The 18156-nt window shown below is 42.4% G+C and overlaps 2 protein-coding genes across 8 annotated transcripts in view; one reads left to right on the top strand and one right to left on the bottom strand.

The window, feature by feature from the left end:
* HSDL1 (hydroxysteroid dehydrogenase like 1) overlaps positions 1–3200 on the bottom strand; it is a 43112-nt gene extending 39912 nt beyond the window's left edge. The window contains exons 1-2 of the mRNA XM_061593695.1: positions 3107–3200; positions 630–737 (exon numbers count right to left, since the gene is read on the bottom strand). The gene's annotated coding sequence lies outside the window, so the exon portion shown is untranslated. The remainder of the gene's footprint in view (positions 1–629; positions 738–3106) is intronic.
* Positions 1–17730, top strand: part of DNAAF1 (dynein axonemal assembly factor 1) — a 36765-nt gene extending 19035 nt beyond the window's left edge. For 3 of the 7 annotated variants that reach the window (XM_061593689.1, XM_061593691.1, XM_061593692.1), the window contains 9 exons: positions 3822–4043; positions 6067–6233; positions 7365–7486; positions 8844–9037; positions 11223–11483; positions 12760–12869; positions 13010–13078; positions 14841–15204; positions 17090–17730. In XM_061593689.1, coding sequence (XP_061449673.1) covers positions 3822–4043; positions 6067–6233; positions 7365–7486; positions 8844–9037; positions 11223–11483; positions 12760–12869; positions 13010–13078; positions 14841–15204; positions 17090–17139 — 1559 coding nt within the window. In that variant the 3' untranslated portion in view covers positions 17140–17730. The remainder of the gene's footprint in view (positions 1–3821; positions 4044–6066; positions 6234–7364; positions 7487–8843; positions 9038–11222; positions 11484–12759; positions 12870–13009; positions 13079–14840; positions 15205–17089) is intronic. The other 4 variants (XM_061593688.1, XM_061593686.1, XM_061593687.1 and 1 more) reach the window with 2 other exon arrangements.
* The last annotated feature ends 426 nt before the right edge of the window (positions 17731–18156 follow it).

Below are 18156 nucleotides of genomic sequence, written 5' to 3'. Positions count from 1 at the left end.
TAATGGTCTCTATTTCATGCTGTCTTGCAGTTTTTTCTCTCTGACCCTAACCAGATGCACCAGTGGTATACCATATATGTTTTGTCAGGCAGCTGTAAAAAGAGCTGGTCGTGATGTAAAGTAGAGGAGCATCAGTCAAAGGAGGGGTACTAAACTCTTCTCTCAAGTGACCCCTTTTGCACCCCCATAGCTCTTTGCCTAGCCAGGCTCCAATACCAAAAAATAATTGAATCATAAGAGTTTGAAGGGACTTCAGGGGTCATCCTGCCAATGCACAGAAATGCTCTACTGATTGGTGGCCACCCAGCCTCTGCTTAGAAACCTCTAATGAAGGAAAGTCCACCACTTTCCAAGGCGCTCTGTTCCTCTGCTGAACATCTCATACAGTCAGGAAGTTCTTCCTAATATATAGTCTAAATCCTTTTTCTTGGAATTTGAACCCACTGATTCAGGTCCTATCCTTGACAGAAAACAAGTTTGCTCCATCACTTATGTCACAGCCCTTCAAATATTTGAAAATGGCTATCATGTTGCCTCTTAATTCTCTTTTCTTGCAATGAAAGAGGGGATCCTAGGATGGGTTGCCTCTCCCACTCACTCCACAGAAATATTCAAATGAGGAGACTTGCCTTATGGGAGGGGCAGCCCTCCTCTCAGCTCTGCCAAAGGATGTTGCATACTTTCTTTCATTTCTTTTTGCCCTCTTAGGGTCTTTGTCTTAACGGAAAGACTTTGTCCTACAAACAAAAAAGAAGAGAGTCAGAGGAAAGTGTTTGTTTCTGGCTTGCTGCAGCTTGGACCATCAGGGCGAAGGGACAGCCATGAGTTCTCCCACCCTCTCTGCTCATTCCTCTGATGAATCTGGATGCTCGCGGTTACCCATGAGGGTGGAACTGGAACCCCTGAGCCCTCTAGGTCTGGCCAGGCCAGTCTTTTTGGACAAGGCAGGGAACTTGGGTTCCCAAAATAACCCCACCTCGCTGCTGCCCGCTCAAAGATTGAGCTCACTCCGCTGCAGCAGTAAGTTGGAATGGAGGGGTAGCAGCTCCCAAACAAGTTGCTGTTCCCCTTGTGGTTATTGAGGGGCAGGCCCTACACCCAGAGTTTTGTTGGTTGATCGAGGTGGTGCTAGCACAGGATCCTGCAGCCCATGGTGTGTCAGGGAACAGGGAAATGGGGTGATTGGATGTCCCCTCAGGAGCCTTCCTACCCAGGCTGCCATTTTGCCTCCCAAATTCAGTGGGGAAGAAAGAGGAGGAGAAGAGGGCAAAAAGTCTTTCCTTTTGTGCCTTTAGAGTTTCCTACTCTTCAGAGACAGCAGAGAACAGAAGCCCTGGGACGGGCCTTTGAGCAGAGGCAGCAGGAGCAGAAGTAGTTTTCTGGGCCCTCCACATTTATATTAACTTGTGGTTTCAGGTGATCTGGATCATCAGGGTACCAGAAAGAGAGCTGGAAGCTGCAACAGCAGCAGCAATCCTGACCAGCTGGTACCTCCATTGGATGGCAGACTACAGGTCTTTTACAATCAGTGGCTGTTCCTCACCACGGATCAGTGGGTTTTGAAAACAATTTGGGAAGATTATCTCCTAAACTTCGTTCATCTTCCTCCTCACAACTTTGTTGTCCAACCCAGGTTCTGGAAGAAGGGAAAGCACCAGCTGATGTTGCTAGCCATCAGTCAGCTGTTGGAAATTCACACTACAGAGTCAGTCCCAACCTCTGAGGTGTGCTCTGGCTGCTCCTCAATATTGCTCATGATTCCCCAAAAAATCAGGGGACTGGTATACCATACTGGATTTCAAGAGAATGAAGTACATCTTGGGAAAGCAATACTTTTACATGGAGACTCTCAAGATCATTCTGGAGAGCCTCAGGGAGGGAGATGTCCTGGCTTCTCTGGCTCTTACAGGGGCCTACTTTCACATCCTGATTCACCTCTTCATAGACAGTATCTGTATGTTGTCTCTCAGTGTTAGGACCTGCCCCTTGGGCTGCCCTCATCCCCTCATGTGTTTAAAAAAATATTGCTGAGTGTAAGATACTAAAGGGACTAGGGTTTAATTCACAGGTTGTCTTCACTATCCTAGCCTCCAGGAGGCTTTGATGCAGCACATCTAACTCTGGCGGGCCCTCATAACATGGTGCAGGAGGAAGGGCAGGAATCCTCTGACCACTGGAATCAGTGTAGTTTTCTCTTTCCTGAAATCAGGTTTAGAGCAGGGTCTTCATTCCACTACCCTAAAGCATCAGGTGGTGGCTTTGGGGTCTGCCCCTGAGTTCCTCTCTGGAAGCTCATCCCATAGCACGGGGCGTCATTGCTCAAGCCTCCCACAGTCCATTGCTATCCCATCTGGGATTTCAGCAGTGTGTTGCATGCTTTAGTCAGAGTACCTTACAAGCCCCTCAGATCAGCTGCTTTGAAGTTCCTTAGGTGGAAAGTTTTATTGGTGGCAATTACCTCCACCAGGAGAGTTTCAAAAATTGGGGCCCTATCAGTTCACAAGGTGCTTTGCATTTTCCACCAGGACTCTGTGGTCCTTTGGATGGACCCCACCTTTATGCCAAAGGTTAATTCCATCTTTCACTGGGCCCAGGGGGTTGTTCTCCATTCTTTTTGTCCAGATCCAAAATCTTCCCCCCAATAAGGAAGTGGCACACACTCAATGTTTTCTGGGCTTTCCACATTTATATTAAGCAAATGAAGTACTGTCTGACTCCCAGTTTGTTTCCTTTCAGCCTAGCATCATGAGGAGGAAGGTTTCTTTGGCTACCTTAGCCAGGTGGATCAAGGCATGCATTGCCAGGAGTAGGAGGTGCCCTTTGTTGCTGTTCCTGTTGGGATCACTGTTCATTCCACCAGGAATGCCTGCTCTGCTGCCTTTGGAACAAGTGTTCCCTTAGGAGACATCTGTAGAGTAACTAGCTAGACATTACAGGTTAAATGCTCATGTTTCTGCCAAGTCTTCCTTTAGCAGGAAGGTTTTGCAGAAGATAGTTTAGGTCTAGGGTTTGCCATGGCACTGTCCCACTCAGCTGGGAATCAGTTTGATAAATCCCATCCTAGGATTCCCTCCTCCAATGCAAGAAAATAGAATGTCAGACTTACCATAAGTTCATTTCCTTCAGGGGATGGAGGAGATCTGGCTCACCCACTTAGTTTTTTCCATATTGTAGTATGGTAGGGAGTATTTTGAGGCTGTCTTCCTTCTTTCCTTTCTTCCTATGTTTCTGCCTTACTGGCCCAGACTTGTTGGGCATCATCTGTTATACTTTTTCTTGATTGTTATGCTAATTTGTTCATTGAAGGTTTTGCTTTGGCGGTTGCAAAACTGAAGAGGAGGAGGGTTGCTCCTCCAACAGGGTAAGTCTCATTTGCATATCCTACCCAGTGGAGTGAGTGGGAGGGACAACTTATCTTAGGATCTCCTCTTGCCTCAGCAGAAAAACAACTTCTTATGGTAAGTCCAGTGTTCCTTTCTTCAGGCTAAACATGCCCAGCTCCTACCATCCTTTCTCAAAGGGCTTTGTCTCCAGGCCCCTCACCATCTTTGTCACCCTTCTCTGCACATATTCCAGTTGATATCATTCTTAAATTATGGTGCCCAGAACTGGACATGATACGCAAGCCTTGGAGAAATCCAAGCCAGGAGAAATGTGACTGGAGACAGAGGTTGTGGAACACAGGCAAAGACAATGTTCAATAGCATCCTCTTGCCCTCCAGTCCCCACTTTAAAATCACATCACCGCTCCTCTTCTTACAACGCCATTCTAAGACATGGGCCATGTCACCATTGTGTTTATTGCATTTTTCTCCCTTTAGGATTTGATCGTCTCGAGAACCTGGAAGAATATACAGGATTGAAATGCCTATGGCTGGAATGCAATGGCTTGACTAAGATTGAGAACCTGAACGCACAGACAGACTTGCGTTGCCTTTATCTGCAGCTCAATTTGATTAATAAAATTGAGAATCTTGAACCATTGCAGAAGCTGGACTCTCTTAACCTCAGCAACAATTATGTCAAGACAATTGAAAACCTCTGTAAGTATCCCTAATTTGTATACAGCATGACTTAGTGGTGTTATGGTCAGACATGTTGGATGCTCATGTGTTAAAATACAGTATAAAACATTTCCACAGCAATTTCTGGTGGCTTCTGTGGAGGCAAGCAGTCAACATGTATTAATGAAAAGGAACAAGAAAGAACCTTTAATTTACTCTTAAGTACTGAAGGTTGAGTGCAAGCTTTATCTTTAAATTACCCATTGGGGGGAATCCATATTGAGACCCTGTTGGTGGGGGAAGGGTTAGAGGAACTTTAACCCTTAGTCCAACAGCAGGGTCCTGATCTGGAATGAGATCCCTGTGCCTAAACTTTGTGAAAGAAAAAGCTTACACAGGGAGGGAGGAGAAGGGAGGAGGGTAGGTTTGATCATTTGCATCCCTTTTGAGTTCAGTGGGATTTATTTCTGTGCAATCATGTTTGGAAATGGATTGCCTTCAAGTCGACCCCGACTTACGGCGACCCTATGAATAGGGGTTTCATGGTAAACAGTATTCAGAGGTAGTTTTACCATTGCCTTCCTCTGAGGCTGAGAGGTAGTGACTGGCCCAAGGTCACCCAGTGAGCTTCATGGCTGTGTGGGGATTCGAACCCTGGTCTCCTAGGTCATAGTCTAACAGTGACCCGGGGGAGGGGAGGAGATCGGGTGGATGGGCACTGGGCAGAGGGGAAGCCCCTTTCCTTTCCAAAAGGAAAACGTTGTGAACAGTATCATTGCTTTTCAGTGTTTCCCCCTTTTCATTCTACAGCAGGCACATCTAGCCTCCCACCCAAATTTAAACCAAAGTTGTCCTTGACCACATCCACACCAGGCCTTTATTTCACTTTGGAAGTCATGGCTTCTCTCAAAGAATCCTGGGAAGTGTAGTTAGTGAAGGGTGCTGAGAGTTGCTAGGAGATGCCCTGTTCCTCTCACAGACCTTTAGAGTGGCTGACTGTTAAACCAGTCTAGCCACTAGAGCTCAGTCAGTGGAATAGGAGTCTCTTCCCAGCACCCTTCACAAACTACACTTCCCAGGATTCTTTGGGGGAAGAGCCATGACTGCCTCAAGTGAAATCAAAGTCTGATGTGGGTGTGGCCCCCTGCTTAGGGAAGCCCAACAGCTATGAGTCTGGCTTTTAGAACATTGACAGTTGGTTCCTACTGAGCATGCCCAACACTAGCATTCAGTTCAATGCAAAATTTCTTTAATTAAATCAGCCATGCATTTTTTAAACTTTTAAACTGCAGACGATGAAGGTCAGAGTATGGGGCAAGGTCAGTAACAGGATTACAGGTACTCTGTGAACATGGCTGATTTTTAATGAATTTCAACAGATTATGAGAACTCTGACAGGAAAAGGTCCAACAGGGCTCTGGGTTTTTTCTCTCTCTTTTTAGACTTTGAACTCTCTATTCTCTCTGTTTTGTGTTCTCCATGAAAATTGAGGGGGTTGTTAAGCAAGCTTTTCTGAGTTCAGGACTATAAGTTTTGTAAGGTTTTGTTTTGAAATGAGCTTATGGGAGCATCAGAATGGCATGGGGGGTATTTTCAATTTAACATTGCGGAATGTGAAAAATCCACACTGGCTATAGCCACACTCGTGGCTGTATAATATGTGATTTTTCCTAGTTGCACCTGCTTCTGGACAATTCACCAGTTCTATGCAGTGAGTGACTTCTTATAAATAATTAAATGAACTCCTGTATTAAGGCACAGATGCCTTTGGAGGGAAAGGAGCTATTTGATCTGTGCCAATAATGCGGCTGTAGTCACAGCATTGAAAAAATACTGGCACAATTGAGTTTTTTGTGTTTTAATCTTGAATATTCACAAGCAGAATTTGCAGATACTCTTGCCCCATGCCTGACATGCCAATGCTTATTGGGCTTAATTAGTCCTAGTAGCATCGTCTTATTGTCCTTGCTATGCTAGTGGAATCCTTACTTTTTTGGAAGTTCCATTCCTTTTACAGAGGAATGTATTTATTTTCTGTAACTGTATCATTACTCTTCAACAGCTTGTTTGAAAGTTCTGCACACTCTGCAGATTGCTCACAATATGTTACGAACGGTGGAAGACATACAGCATTTGCAGGAATGCCCAAGTATCAGTGTTCTTGACCTCTCTCACAATAAGCTAGATGATCCAAACATTTTAGATGTCCTGGAGACCATGCCTGATTTGGTAAGCAAAATATAGCTCTAGAATTACATAATCTGACCCACCATTTCTAATGTGTGAAAAGAAGTCCAGACAAAAAAGTGATGCCTGAATAGAAGTGGTGTGTATGTGTGTAGCACTGCAAACAGCAGCAAAATGAAAACAAAAAGAGACTTGCGGGGTGGGAATTGGGTGCCTGGAAGCCTGCTTTTGCCTCCAAATGTTCTTTTTGTGACAACTTGATGGGCCACAGCAACACCAGGAAACACTACCCCATCAATTGCAATATGCAATCTCTTCCTCCACAAACATTAATACAGCTGTGTGGGGCACATGGATTTGCTGGTACATAAATAGCAACTCTCTGGAATTCAGTCCTGCCTGTCATCAGCACCCACAGAGGAAACTCGTGTTCTGAGCCTAGTGTGAGTAAAATTTAGCCCGATTAATTTTTGTGTCTCAGATCAACTGATATTTGAAGGGATACCACACTTGAGGACACCAGATAAAAAAGAAAACGTTAGAGAGCTTAACTTGTTCCCTAAAATTATAATTTATCTCAAAATTGATCACTTCTGTCCTCTATCAGGTTGTTCAAAAAGCTTCTTGTCCTCAATGTATGTGGTGTGTAACTTAATCAATGGGCTCCTTATTTACAAATTTAATAAATAAATAGTATATGCCATTGCCTCTAGGAGTTTAGTTTAAGATAAAACTCATTTTGAATAGATAAATGATAGTACTGGTCAATTAATAAGTACGGCCTTTTAAAAAAAAGTTCATCTCAACTCTGGTAATATGGCTTTGGGTGATATTTTTCTTTTATGTATGTATAATAGCGCCATTCATGTCATGTACATGACACTTTCCAAATAATGAAAAAAAGTCCCTGCCCCAAGGTGCTAGCAATCTGAAAAATGTCATAAGACAACAGAGGAAGGAGAGGGAAATGGAGATTGGGTAAAACGGGAAGAACGTGTAATTACTTCATTTACACTTGCAGTAGGGTTAAGGGAGGAAAAGTTTACACAGAGCCGATCCTATGAAAACCATTTTTTTAAAAAAATTAGGTAAATGTTTTTAATTCCAGGCTGGATTCACAAACTACAAAATAATTTCTACTGTCATCTTTTAAATTGAAACTTTTTTTTGCAGCGTGTATTGAACTTAATGGGAAATGAAGTAATAAAGAAAATTGCTTATTATAGAAGAACGTTGACCATCCGATTGAAACATCTGACGTATTTGGATGACAGGCCAGTGTTTCCAAAGGACAGGTAAAATGGAGAAGGAGAGAGCAAAGAGATGGGTATTCTGGAAGAATGTGAATGACCCAATCAGTTCTAGCTATATTGTCTCAAAAATGGGTATATTAACAACTAATCTCATGTGGTTACAGTAATTTTTTATTTAAAAAACCCCACAGAATGCCTTGTAAAACTCTGATCCTAAACAAATTATGCTGACCCTAGGGTCGAATAAACGATTGATTGATTGATTGATTGATCCTAAACAAATGGGCCTAGTTCACAAATGTGACAACTGCCAAGCAATCACTTAAGGAGAGTAAGTTTGAGGTTGGTTTCATGTGAAGATGCTTTTACCTCCAACTGAGGTAGCATATTTAATAAAAATCTATAGGGGAGGCCTGCTGGTGTTAGGGATGGATTTTCTCAATTTCGCTTATTTCAGTTTCTCCTTTTTCCAGTCTTAAATTCAGTTTTCCACATTTCTGCAGCAGTTAACTTTTTTTAAAAAAAAATCCTCATGAAAATTCTGCAGCATTTTAGTGCAAATTTTCCCTAATAAACATATTTTGGTAAGCAATTTCTCATCATGTAATCCATTTTTGCATATTATTTTCACTCATATATTCATTTTTATTCACACTTTTCCCTAACATAAATGCATTTTTGTAACCTTTGGTTGGTTGGCAAACTGCATTGCAAAATTTGAATAAGTGCAAATTTCAAAGGATGGCTGCGTTTGCATTTTCATATTGTTTCGGAAAGTGTAAATTTGATTTGAAATGTGAATGGAATCTAATTTGTTGCCCATCTCTAGCTGATGATACCAGTGAGTATGGCCTGGGGGGCAATGACCTGAAACCATACCTTCTTGTGAAGGTTCTTGTGAACCCCAATTATAGAACTCTGTCGGTGAAATGTGTTCATGTTATTATCATTCATGGTAGGTGGGTTTCAGGAGGCTGGTAGTTGCTATGCTTTATATGGGTTGAAATGTAATTGTAATAGTTTAATTTAATGAATGAATTTGTATAACGGCCCCAGGCTCGCTCCAGAGGAATTGGGGGGTAGGGGGGAGTGCCTTCAAGTCGATCCCGACTTATGGCAACCCTATGAATAGCATTTTCATGGTAAGCGGTATTCAGAGGGAGGTTACCATTGCCTCCCTCTGAGCCCAAGGTCACCCAGTGAGCTCACAGCAAATAGGAGACAGAGAGCAAATAGCACAAGTCTAGTTGGGTGATAAGCCCAGCAGCAACACTGCACACTCTTAGACTGTGGAAACAGCCAGATTTATAAGCCACTTCACTATATGGAAATGAGTTCCACAGAATCTAGTGGACCATCATTCAAAGTCTCTGATGGAAATCATCCCTGTTCCCATCAGAGCCTGTGCAGAAGCCTGGGCTATGGGTGGCCGTGAAGCTGAAAAAATGGAAAGGGAAACGTGGGACTCCAAAGAAAGGAGGAAGATCCAAGAAAGTATTGATGCTCTTGCTACACTCCGGCAAAAAGTGAAAGAAAAGAAAAGGCAACGAGAAATGGAAGGAAAAGACAGAACATCAGCTGGCAGTCAAGAAGGTTTGTGCTTAAGCGGTTGAACAAAACTAAGCCCTATCTGGGCATTCAGCTTCACACAGTTTTAGTTGTGTCTGTGGGGGAGAACAGGACCACACCTGCTGGCCTCCCCCCCCCCCCCATCATGCCCATGTTACTGCTTTCCACATACTAAAGGGTGAACTTACACAGTGGGGACCATTGTGCTCGTGCTCTTGCGTAGGCTACCCATGCAGTTTAGAAACCTGCATGATCATGGTACAGGGGGACTACATGTGTAGAGCAATCTCCCTGCTTCAGAAATTCATCAACATGTGGAAGGCAGTGACACAGATTTGACAGAGGGGGAAGATGCAGCCAGTGTGGTCCCACTCTCCCCCTTCATGCCATTTAACTGAATGCCCAAATAGCTACATTCCAAATTGGCAGTAGCCCTAAGTAAACCTTCAGTGATTTCCCGGTCAAATCAATTTTTATTAACAATTGTTACCCACATTTCTCTACAATAGGTGACTAATCTGTGACCCTCCAGATGTTCTTGAACTAGACCTTTCATCAGCCTCAGCCAGTATGTCCAATGACCAAGGATGATGCCAGTTGTAGTTCAGCTGGAGGGCCACAAGGTAGCCCCCCCTGATAGTGACAGATTAATAAATACCGTACCAATACAGTGATGATGAAATAGTGAAAATAGCACAGTTAAAAAATGCATCAGGAGAACATACTAAGTATCTTCCAAAAAGAGGAAAATCTTCACAACCTTTTGGAAGGAAACCAACAAATGGATCAAGCAAACTTCTGGAGAGAGGTAATTCTACACTTGGAGTACCATGTAAGAAGCAACACTGCTCCTTGTAGCTGCCAACTTAACCTCCAAAGGTGATGGCAGCCAAAATGGGGCATCTTTAGAACATCTGAGAGTGCAAGGAAGGTTACAGGTAGATGCTTCAGTAAGCAGAAGGTCAATATTTTCAGTGATGCAAAGACCTACGGCCATAGCCCTAGCACCAGCCCCCCAACAACTGTGCAGGCATATGAACACTGTTGAATGTTATGTTTCGCAGATTTACACTGTAGATTTGTCATTTTCTCATATGCCACATGGTTCTTGTGTGCCTGGTTGGTAAAATTAGTATCAGGTGAACTTTGCATTCTTGAACTGATTTAAAGGTGACAATAGGTTTTAAACAAGATGAAGGCAGTGTGTGACAGAGACATGGTTCTCTATGTTGTATATACTAATTTCTTTTGCTTCATTGTCATTCCTGGTCAAAGAGGGTTTTTCATGGAAAACTCCGGTGAGAATAGACAAAAACTGTCAGGGGTGGCCTGACTATAAGGCAAGGTGAGGCAGCCCAGCACAGGTGGATTATTTGGAGCAATATCAAACGTGCAAAATTTTACAGTATGTTATATGACTCTTGCTTCCCTTTCCCCCCATAAGATAAAAAGTTTTTTGAACTCAGTACAAACACCTGCCTTAGAGAATACAGAAAGGAATATAATGGAACAGCCTATAATGATAGAAGAGATTGAAAATGTAATTAAAGGCTGAAGGTGGAAAAGGCCCCGGGCCAAATAGATACACTGCTTTAGTTTTCAAAATGCATAAAGAAATTTTAATTCCATATATGACAGAATTGTTTAATGATGTTCTGAATGGTGCCTCAGTTCCCCCAATATGGAAGCAGTCTAGTAGCTACACCTAAACCCTTTAAGGATTTATCATTTCTTCAGTGTTTCCACCCAATTTCTTTACTAAATTTAGATTATAAAACAATCAAGAATGGCAGAATGGGAGACAGAATGATCTGACCCATGGGGTCACACCATCTGTCTCCAGCTTACATTGAGGAATCCGTTTATCTCTGCTTTGCATTCATTGTATTTTGCAGCCCAATTTCTCTACTACTTAGGAAAGTTAAGGGAAAGATTGCCTTAGAATGACTTGCTCATCTAAAGACAAAAAGCAGAAGTTTGAGCTCGTTTTGCTTGCATCTTTGGAAGGGCAGATTCTTATTTCTTCCACCACTTTGCTTAGGCTGGAAGTGCCAGGATTTAGTCCTTAAGAGCTTTTCCAGCCTTAACACATAGAACAGGAGAACTGATGCTCCCTTTTTTTCGTACTTTCTGTTGAAATCACATTGCTCAACATGAACTTAAGAATTAATATTACTTGCAGGTACACTCATTCTCTTCTTGCTTCTAGGGGAAATCCCATCTTCAAGCAACAACATTGTGACAAGCGATACAGTAAAAGCTTCAAGTACTCTGGAAGAATTGGAAACAAAGCAGAAGATTGAGAAATTTGTGAAGGAAAGCATGGATGCACATGAGGAAGTTCTGGTTGCAAAAGCAAGCTCAGGAGATCAACCAGAGAGACCAGAGAGTGGTCATATGGGTTACCATGAACAGAGAACACAAGAATCAAGATTTGACATGTGCTCAGCCTTTAGACACATTGCAGAAGGTATGTATGTATGTACTTACCAGAAACTGAATGACCAGGAGGTTGGTATCACTAGGAACCTGGTCAGCATACTTAGCTAGTTAGTACATATTCCATCCTAGAACTCAAGATGACATTTTTGGGGGCATGTGCGTGTGCTCCCAAGCAGTCTCCCATCCAGGTACTGACCAACCTCACCTAGATTCAGTGCGAAGGCTGCGTTGTGTCCTCTGACTATGCCATAATGGCATCTGGAGACTAAAAGAAAAGCACTAGTGATACTGATCCAAATACTATGTGGATTTTGCTAAATGAAATGGCAAACACTACAAGTTATCTCAGCAGATGGAGGTTCCCAACTCTAGGTTTGTTGAGGACTCTTAGGAGAGGCTTTTGTAGGAGAAGTACAGGTAGGTGTGCAGGCCTACCCATTAATTAATTGTTATTACTTAATGCAAACATACCTTTTACGATGGCTGCTGATTCTCCTCTGCAAATCATCTCTCTGAGTTTCCCTTCATTTGGGCTAGTGTTTTGGCTGTAGAGCTGGCTGGGGGAAAAGATGTCTACAGGGCACTTAACAACAGAATCAGTAGGTAGAATAACAGACTCCCCCTTCCTATGTGCCCTGCAAATTTCCCATCTCTGCATTACTATTATAAAGCAAACACCTAGGGCTGGGAATCCCATGTTTGCCTTAGAACATGTAGTTATACTTAGAGAGAGGTGAATGTGAATTGCTCATTTCATTTCTCGTTATCTTCACTGTCATAATTTTCAGGAAAAGGTGTATAAGCTAAGAGTGGAAGCTAGGAAATCCTTGACTCAGATTTCAGCTCAGCTAGGAACACTCAAGCCTCTCCATCTCCCCCAGAGTCTACCATCTTCAGTAATATAGCTATCAACTATAGAAATAATAATGCTGACCTACCTTACTGGCTTGTTGTAAAGCATGGGTCCTTGCGTGTGACCATGGTTACTCCCCATTGCGGTAAACAGAGAGGCACGCTCATGCAAGAGTTCCATGAGTGCTTTGGAACTCCTGCAGATGTTTGGCTTGGGGGCAGTAGATGCAGTTTCTCAAGCCAAGATATGTTCAGGTATTTCCTTTTTCAGAGGCTGTGGTATTGTCAGAAATCCCTCTGAATGAGCAGTCTTGTGGATTAATGGACAGGTAGGCAACAGAGTGTATTTGGCACTCAGAGAGGTCTCCAGACCCAGAATATAGCTTACTGTAGCCTTCCTACTTCTATATATTTATATCTAGAACTGCTAAGCACTTTGTCTCTCTCTTTAGAGATGCCGGGAGATAAGATGGCTACACCAGGACCTTTGCTTACTGAACTCACTGATCCAGCAGAAATTGAACAAATTAAGTTGGATGTTCCGGAGAAACTTTTCCTTTATGTATGTATTAACTGAGGGGGAAAGGATGGGTTGTTGCTAGGGTGAATAATCCCAGCAATGGGACTCTCCACAGACACTCTTATTTTTAGTTTTTAAAAGTCACTTTCTTCAGTAAATTCAAGGATAACCTTAATTTTTAGGAACTACCTGACTTGGAAGATGTAGATATCAGTGACGCCTCATTAGAGGAGGAGATGTTCACTAGAAAGGTGAGTTATTTAAATAATGTGGTATTTTCTTCATCCTGTTTATAAACTGAACGAAGATACGTTTCTAACAGCAGCAGATCTTGTCGTGAGATATTCTAACATTGGCCAGTGGTTCACACCAAAATTCTTCAGCTGCTCGCACACAGTATCTCAGGCACTTATATGCACAGTTATGTGCATTCAGAGCCAGTTCAAATGTGCAGATCAAACACATGTTAAAATCATCCCAAGGTTGTACCACTTCACCATGTAGGTTGCAGAGAGGGAACAACTTTTTCCCACATGCAGAGAGTTTGTGATGTGGAGAAACATTGAAGAATGTGTATATATGATAGCATGCTGAAATAGCAGTTCTGAGTGGAACAAGTACACACTTTTCCAGAGTTAGTCTTTTGTCCCCACTAGCTAAACAGAATAAAAATGTAAAGAAAGGAGTACTCTTCTCTTTTCTGCATACCACCTGTTTTCAACAGCAACAGTTTCCTTCTGTGCCTATAGCAGTTGCTTAGCAGGTAGAATTCAGCAGTCATGATGACTTCCTGGTTTAGAGAACAATCTTATGCATGCCTGCTCAGGGAAGCAAGTAGTACTGAGCTTAATGATGCTTCATCCCACGTAAGTGCATACTGAATTGCAGTCTAAACGATGTCTTTGACAGCTGTTATTCTGCTCTTTGAAAGCATGGGAGTCCTGTCAGGGGGAAAAGTATGTATCCAAACTCTGACATGGCCCTGCTACTTCTCTGCCCAGTAGGCCTTCTGCATTGCGCTTTTTAATTTACTTAACAGAATTTGCATACCACTTAATTGTAAATAAAACCTCTAAGCAGTTTACAAATTTATTTATTTTAAACATTTGGGAAACCTGAACGTAAAAAGCAAAAATAAGCTAATAAGATTTTCACAAAAATGACTAGATTGCAAGATCAGTTTAAAAAAATTAGGGGCATTTTGACATTGCACCCAAACTGGTTTAGTCATTCCCTCTTCACAGGAAACCTAAGCAGGATGGAATCTCTAAAGAGGTCTTAGCACATCACTAAACTACAGTTCCCAGGATTCTTTGGGGGAAAGCCATGGCAGTTAAATGGGTATAAAATATAAGTTTGTCGTGTATATCCTTCCTGTGACAGGCAACTCTGAACACCCTGGTTACTGAGAGCTGACCTCAGCAGGGCTTGTATTTTGTATTTTTCTTTTACATGTACTGAATTGTGGTAACCTATGGCTCTGAGCAATAAAGATTCTATCAACTATCAATTGAGCACCAACTACAAGCCTCACTTTCTGCCGGGATGGGCTTCATTCAAGAGCTCCTGAGTAGATCCCATCCTAGCAGGTCTTACATTTGATGCCAAATGTAAAAAGCACTGAGTGCAAGCCCCACTTGCAGAGAAATAATTGGAAACTCAGTTTAAGGTTGCAGTCCTAACCCACTTACTTGGCCTTCATTGAACTGAATAGGACTTACTTCTGAATAGACATGGTTTGGATTGTGCTGTAAGGCTTTACTTGCCACACATCTGACATATGTCAGCAGGTGAGTGTGGCTGGTGGTGGTATGGGACTACATTATAAACCAAATTTGAAACCCTGACCACCATAATTTGGCCCAGCGGCCAGGGGTTCCCCATTGCTGCTGTAGAGGAGTTAAACCCTCAGTGTGCTTTGGGAATCAACAATGTGGCTGGAGAGCATCAAGGCAAGACTGGTGGAAAGTACACCAATTCATGAACTTTCAAGCTGTTTATTTACCTTTATAGCAAATCTCTCTAAAGATTGAAGTGATTTCTGAAGTAAGTGATGACAGAGACTGCTCCACTGAAGGAAACACAGCTACTTCTGGGAATATAGGGACAGAAGAGATTCCAATCTCTATTTTTTCAAACACATGTAAGATACCCGAAGTCTGTACAAAGGAAGCCATAAAGCCCATTGTAACAGACCTTGTAGTGCAACAAGAGGAAGTCTTGGAAACCAAAGTACAACCAGCAAAACCCTTGATTGAAGAGATTATTCCAGGACCTTTGGATTCATCACTGAAGCTATTAGCACATGACGAAACAGATGAATTAATTCCAAATGTTGTGGAAAATGGAGACAGCCACAATGTAATTTCTTGCCTAGGTAAATTCACATAGACCTATATATTGGATTCACCTGTTCTATTTTTTTTTAGCCACCCACCTACCCCTTTTAATAACAGAACGGCAAATCAGTTTCTGGGCATTACAGCTTCACAGGAATGTTCCAATCCAACTGTATGCTATTAAAAAATCAGTAGCGGTAGCTTCCTCTCTTTCCAGGACCCTACCTATATATGTGGCTGACTTATAATCACATCATTCCTCCATCTAAAGCCTAACTCTCTTTATTTTGGAAGTAAGCCTCATCTATTTCAGAGGTGCTTACTTCAAGTAAGTGTGATTGGAGCCCAGTTTGGGTGAGCTTCTCGGGGGGGGAAGAGGTAGAGGGGTGAGACTGCAACCATCCATTGGGTGCACCTTTCCCTGTTAAGATATGTCCCTATATGGGCATAATGTTTGCATAGGGTCTATGAACATAGAGTCTAATATATCTAGATCTGAACTACATAACATTTAACATAAAATCATTCAAAGACCACACAGTCATGGATTGTGTAGGCCCTATGCAACCATGAACTTTGTGGGTGAAGGTTCCATGCAAACATTATGGCCAGTGGGTGGCCACCAATGGATCTGGAAAGAGAATAGGCTTGGGCAATGGGTAGATGAAGGACTTAATTCCCCAATACACATAGAAGTTAATTTAAACCAAGCCTAGGATCTGAGCCTATGGAGGCCTTGATAAAGCAAAAATCCCCCAGTGACCAGAATGCTAATAACGGCAGTATATCAAGGAGGAGGTGCTTCCAAGAGCAGGAAGTATGTGCAACAGTAGCCCATGAGAGCCTCCCATTGCTGTACTGCCTGCATTGCTCCCGTTGGATCATTTGGGCCTGCCCAGCACCTGCAAAGTGCTCCATCTGGAAGGGTGTTCCAAAGGATATTTCTGCACAAGGAGTTGTATCCAACTAAGTTCTCAGAGTAGACCCATTAATGGGTCAAGTCTATTAATTTCAGTGGGTCTACTCTGAGTAGAATATTGGATATAACCCAAGGGCAATTAGTACTTTACCTTTGAGAAGCCAAAGCACTTGGAAAACAGCCAGACTGATAGTTCTTAATGCTTCTTTTTAAGATATGAAGAATTCACTAATTTATTTTGAGAAGTGAAGTTCACAGACACTTTCACACTAATAATTACAAGAGCTGTGGGAACAGGATAAGAAATAATGACTTGGTGAAAACCATCTTACGAGTTTGTGACTGAGGAGAGATTTGAAATGGGGACTTCCTGGCTCATAGCTCACACTGTTAAGTTTCACTGTACTAATACCCAATTTGCCTTGCAAAAACAAGCTCTGCCCTATTCTGGCTGGGCTACGAAACCATTGGGCAATAAGCCAGAGATTTATTTATTTATTTATTGCACTTGTATACCGCCCCATAGCCGAAGCTCTCTGGACGGTTTACAGCAATCAAAACATTTAGCTAAAATTTAGATCCTTTAGCTAAAAACATTCAATAGAGGATTCCAGACTTGATGTATGAGAAAGGGGGCCAGATACAGGTTCACAGAAACGATAAGAGCTCTCAGAGAACAGATGTTGATCTGACAGATTCTAAAGCTTAACTGACTCCTTGTATCCCCCAGTAGGCCCCAGTGATTGTCAATGCCCTCTGACTTAAAAGCCCAGCGCTACTAAATGGTCTCCTATTGTGCTCTTTGCTTTCTTCCCTAGGGACCATTCAAGGAAGGAATACCCATGGCTTGTGAGTGGTCCAATTTAGACTCTGGACAATGCCAGCTGCTGCTTTTGCCTTTGGTGTAACTCTTGACATAATAATTGCTCCTCCTCTTTGGGAGGTATTTGGGGAAAGTGTTGCTTCTCTTTCAAGACATTAACTGAAATTTCACCTCTTAACAGGGAATATCTCCAAGGCAGATAAAGAGCAACATGTTCCTGAAAATAAATGAAGACCTGGTGCATAAATTAGATGGAGAAATGAATAAAGCAGAGACCAAGATATTTGCTACTGTTTGTTAGCATTACAATGTCACAGTTGGTGCTGTGCCCCTGGCATCATCAGTCACAAATGCTCTCTGCAACAAGATTCACCTGTCAACAAGTCCTGGCTACCAACAAGTCCAGTCTCAAGTACCTGTTCTTCACTTTTACCACACTGCTGTGACCAGTGGCAAAGCAGGCAGTGCCATGGTGCACACAGGGGCCTTAGGCTTTCATTTTTCCAGCTGCTCAGCATCCAGAGCTCCCCCATGATATGCAGCTCTGAAGGTTCAATGCCACCAAGTCAGATAACCAACACTGAAAGCGTAAATTCAGTTCTCAATCTGTTACTTTCCTGCATCTGTAGGAAACAGGTTGTTTAATCAGCAGCATTCAGCCAAAATGAAACATTTAAGTCTTATTTTGGTGAGAGAAGTGAGCACATGCTTAACTTTCTCCCACTGAAATAAAACGTACTTCATTTTTACTGGATTCTGCTCTAAGTTTGTAGCAAGTCATTGCATTCATTTTACTTAGCTCAGCTTCATATTTGCTTTTATTTGTAATGCAGTCTGAGTAAAGGATTTTGTTCTCAGCTTCTTGCATCATTTGTTTCCTTGTTATGGGGTGTATTGAACTCTCATATCAGCATAGACAAAGAAATCCACCATCCCAGCCTTTTATTCTTCAAGGTAATATAAGAATTAATGGGCCTTCTCTGGCCTCATCTGCCCTACAAAACAAAAGGAGAAATTTCTTCACAGAGAGTGCACAGAGGTTTTCTCTTCAGACGCTCTTCAGAGTGTCCGCTCACAGCCTACAGCGCTTTTGACAGGAGGGCATACTCTTGACTCAGCTCTACAAATGCTTTCATATTTACTGCCCCAGTTCCACCCACAGGAAGCAGCCCAGTATCTTTTGTTCACCCCCCTAGTTATAAGGTGGCTGAAATTGGCTCCAGATCACCAGCTACTAGCTATACCACA

The sequence above is a fragment of the Rhineura floridana genome, chromosome 13, assembly GCF_030035675.1.
Source record: "Rhineura floridana isolate rRhiFlo1 chromosome 13, rRhiFlo1.hap2, whole genome shotgun sequence".
In the NCBI taxonomy this organism is placed as follows: domain Eukaryota; kingdom Metazoa; phylum Chordata; class Lepidosauria; order Squamata; family Rhineuridae; genus Rhineura; species Rhineura floridana.
Note: the sequence above shows the minus strand (reverse complement) of the source record. Positions and strands in the feature narration are given on the sequence as shown.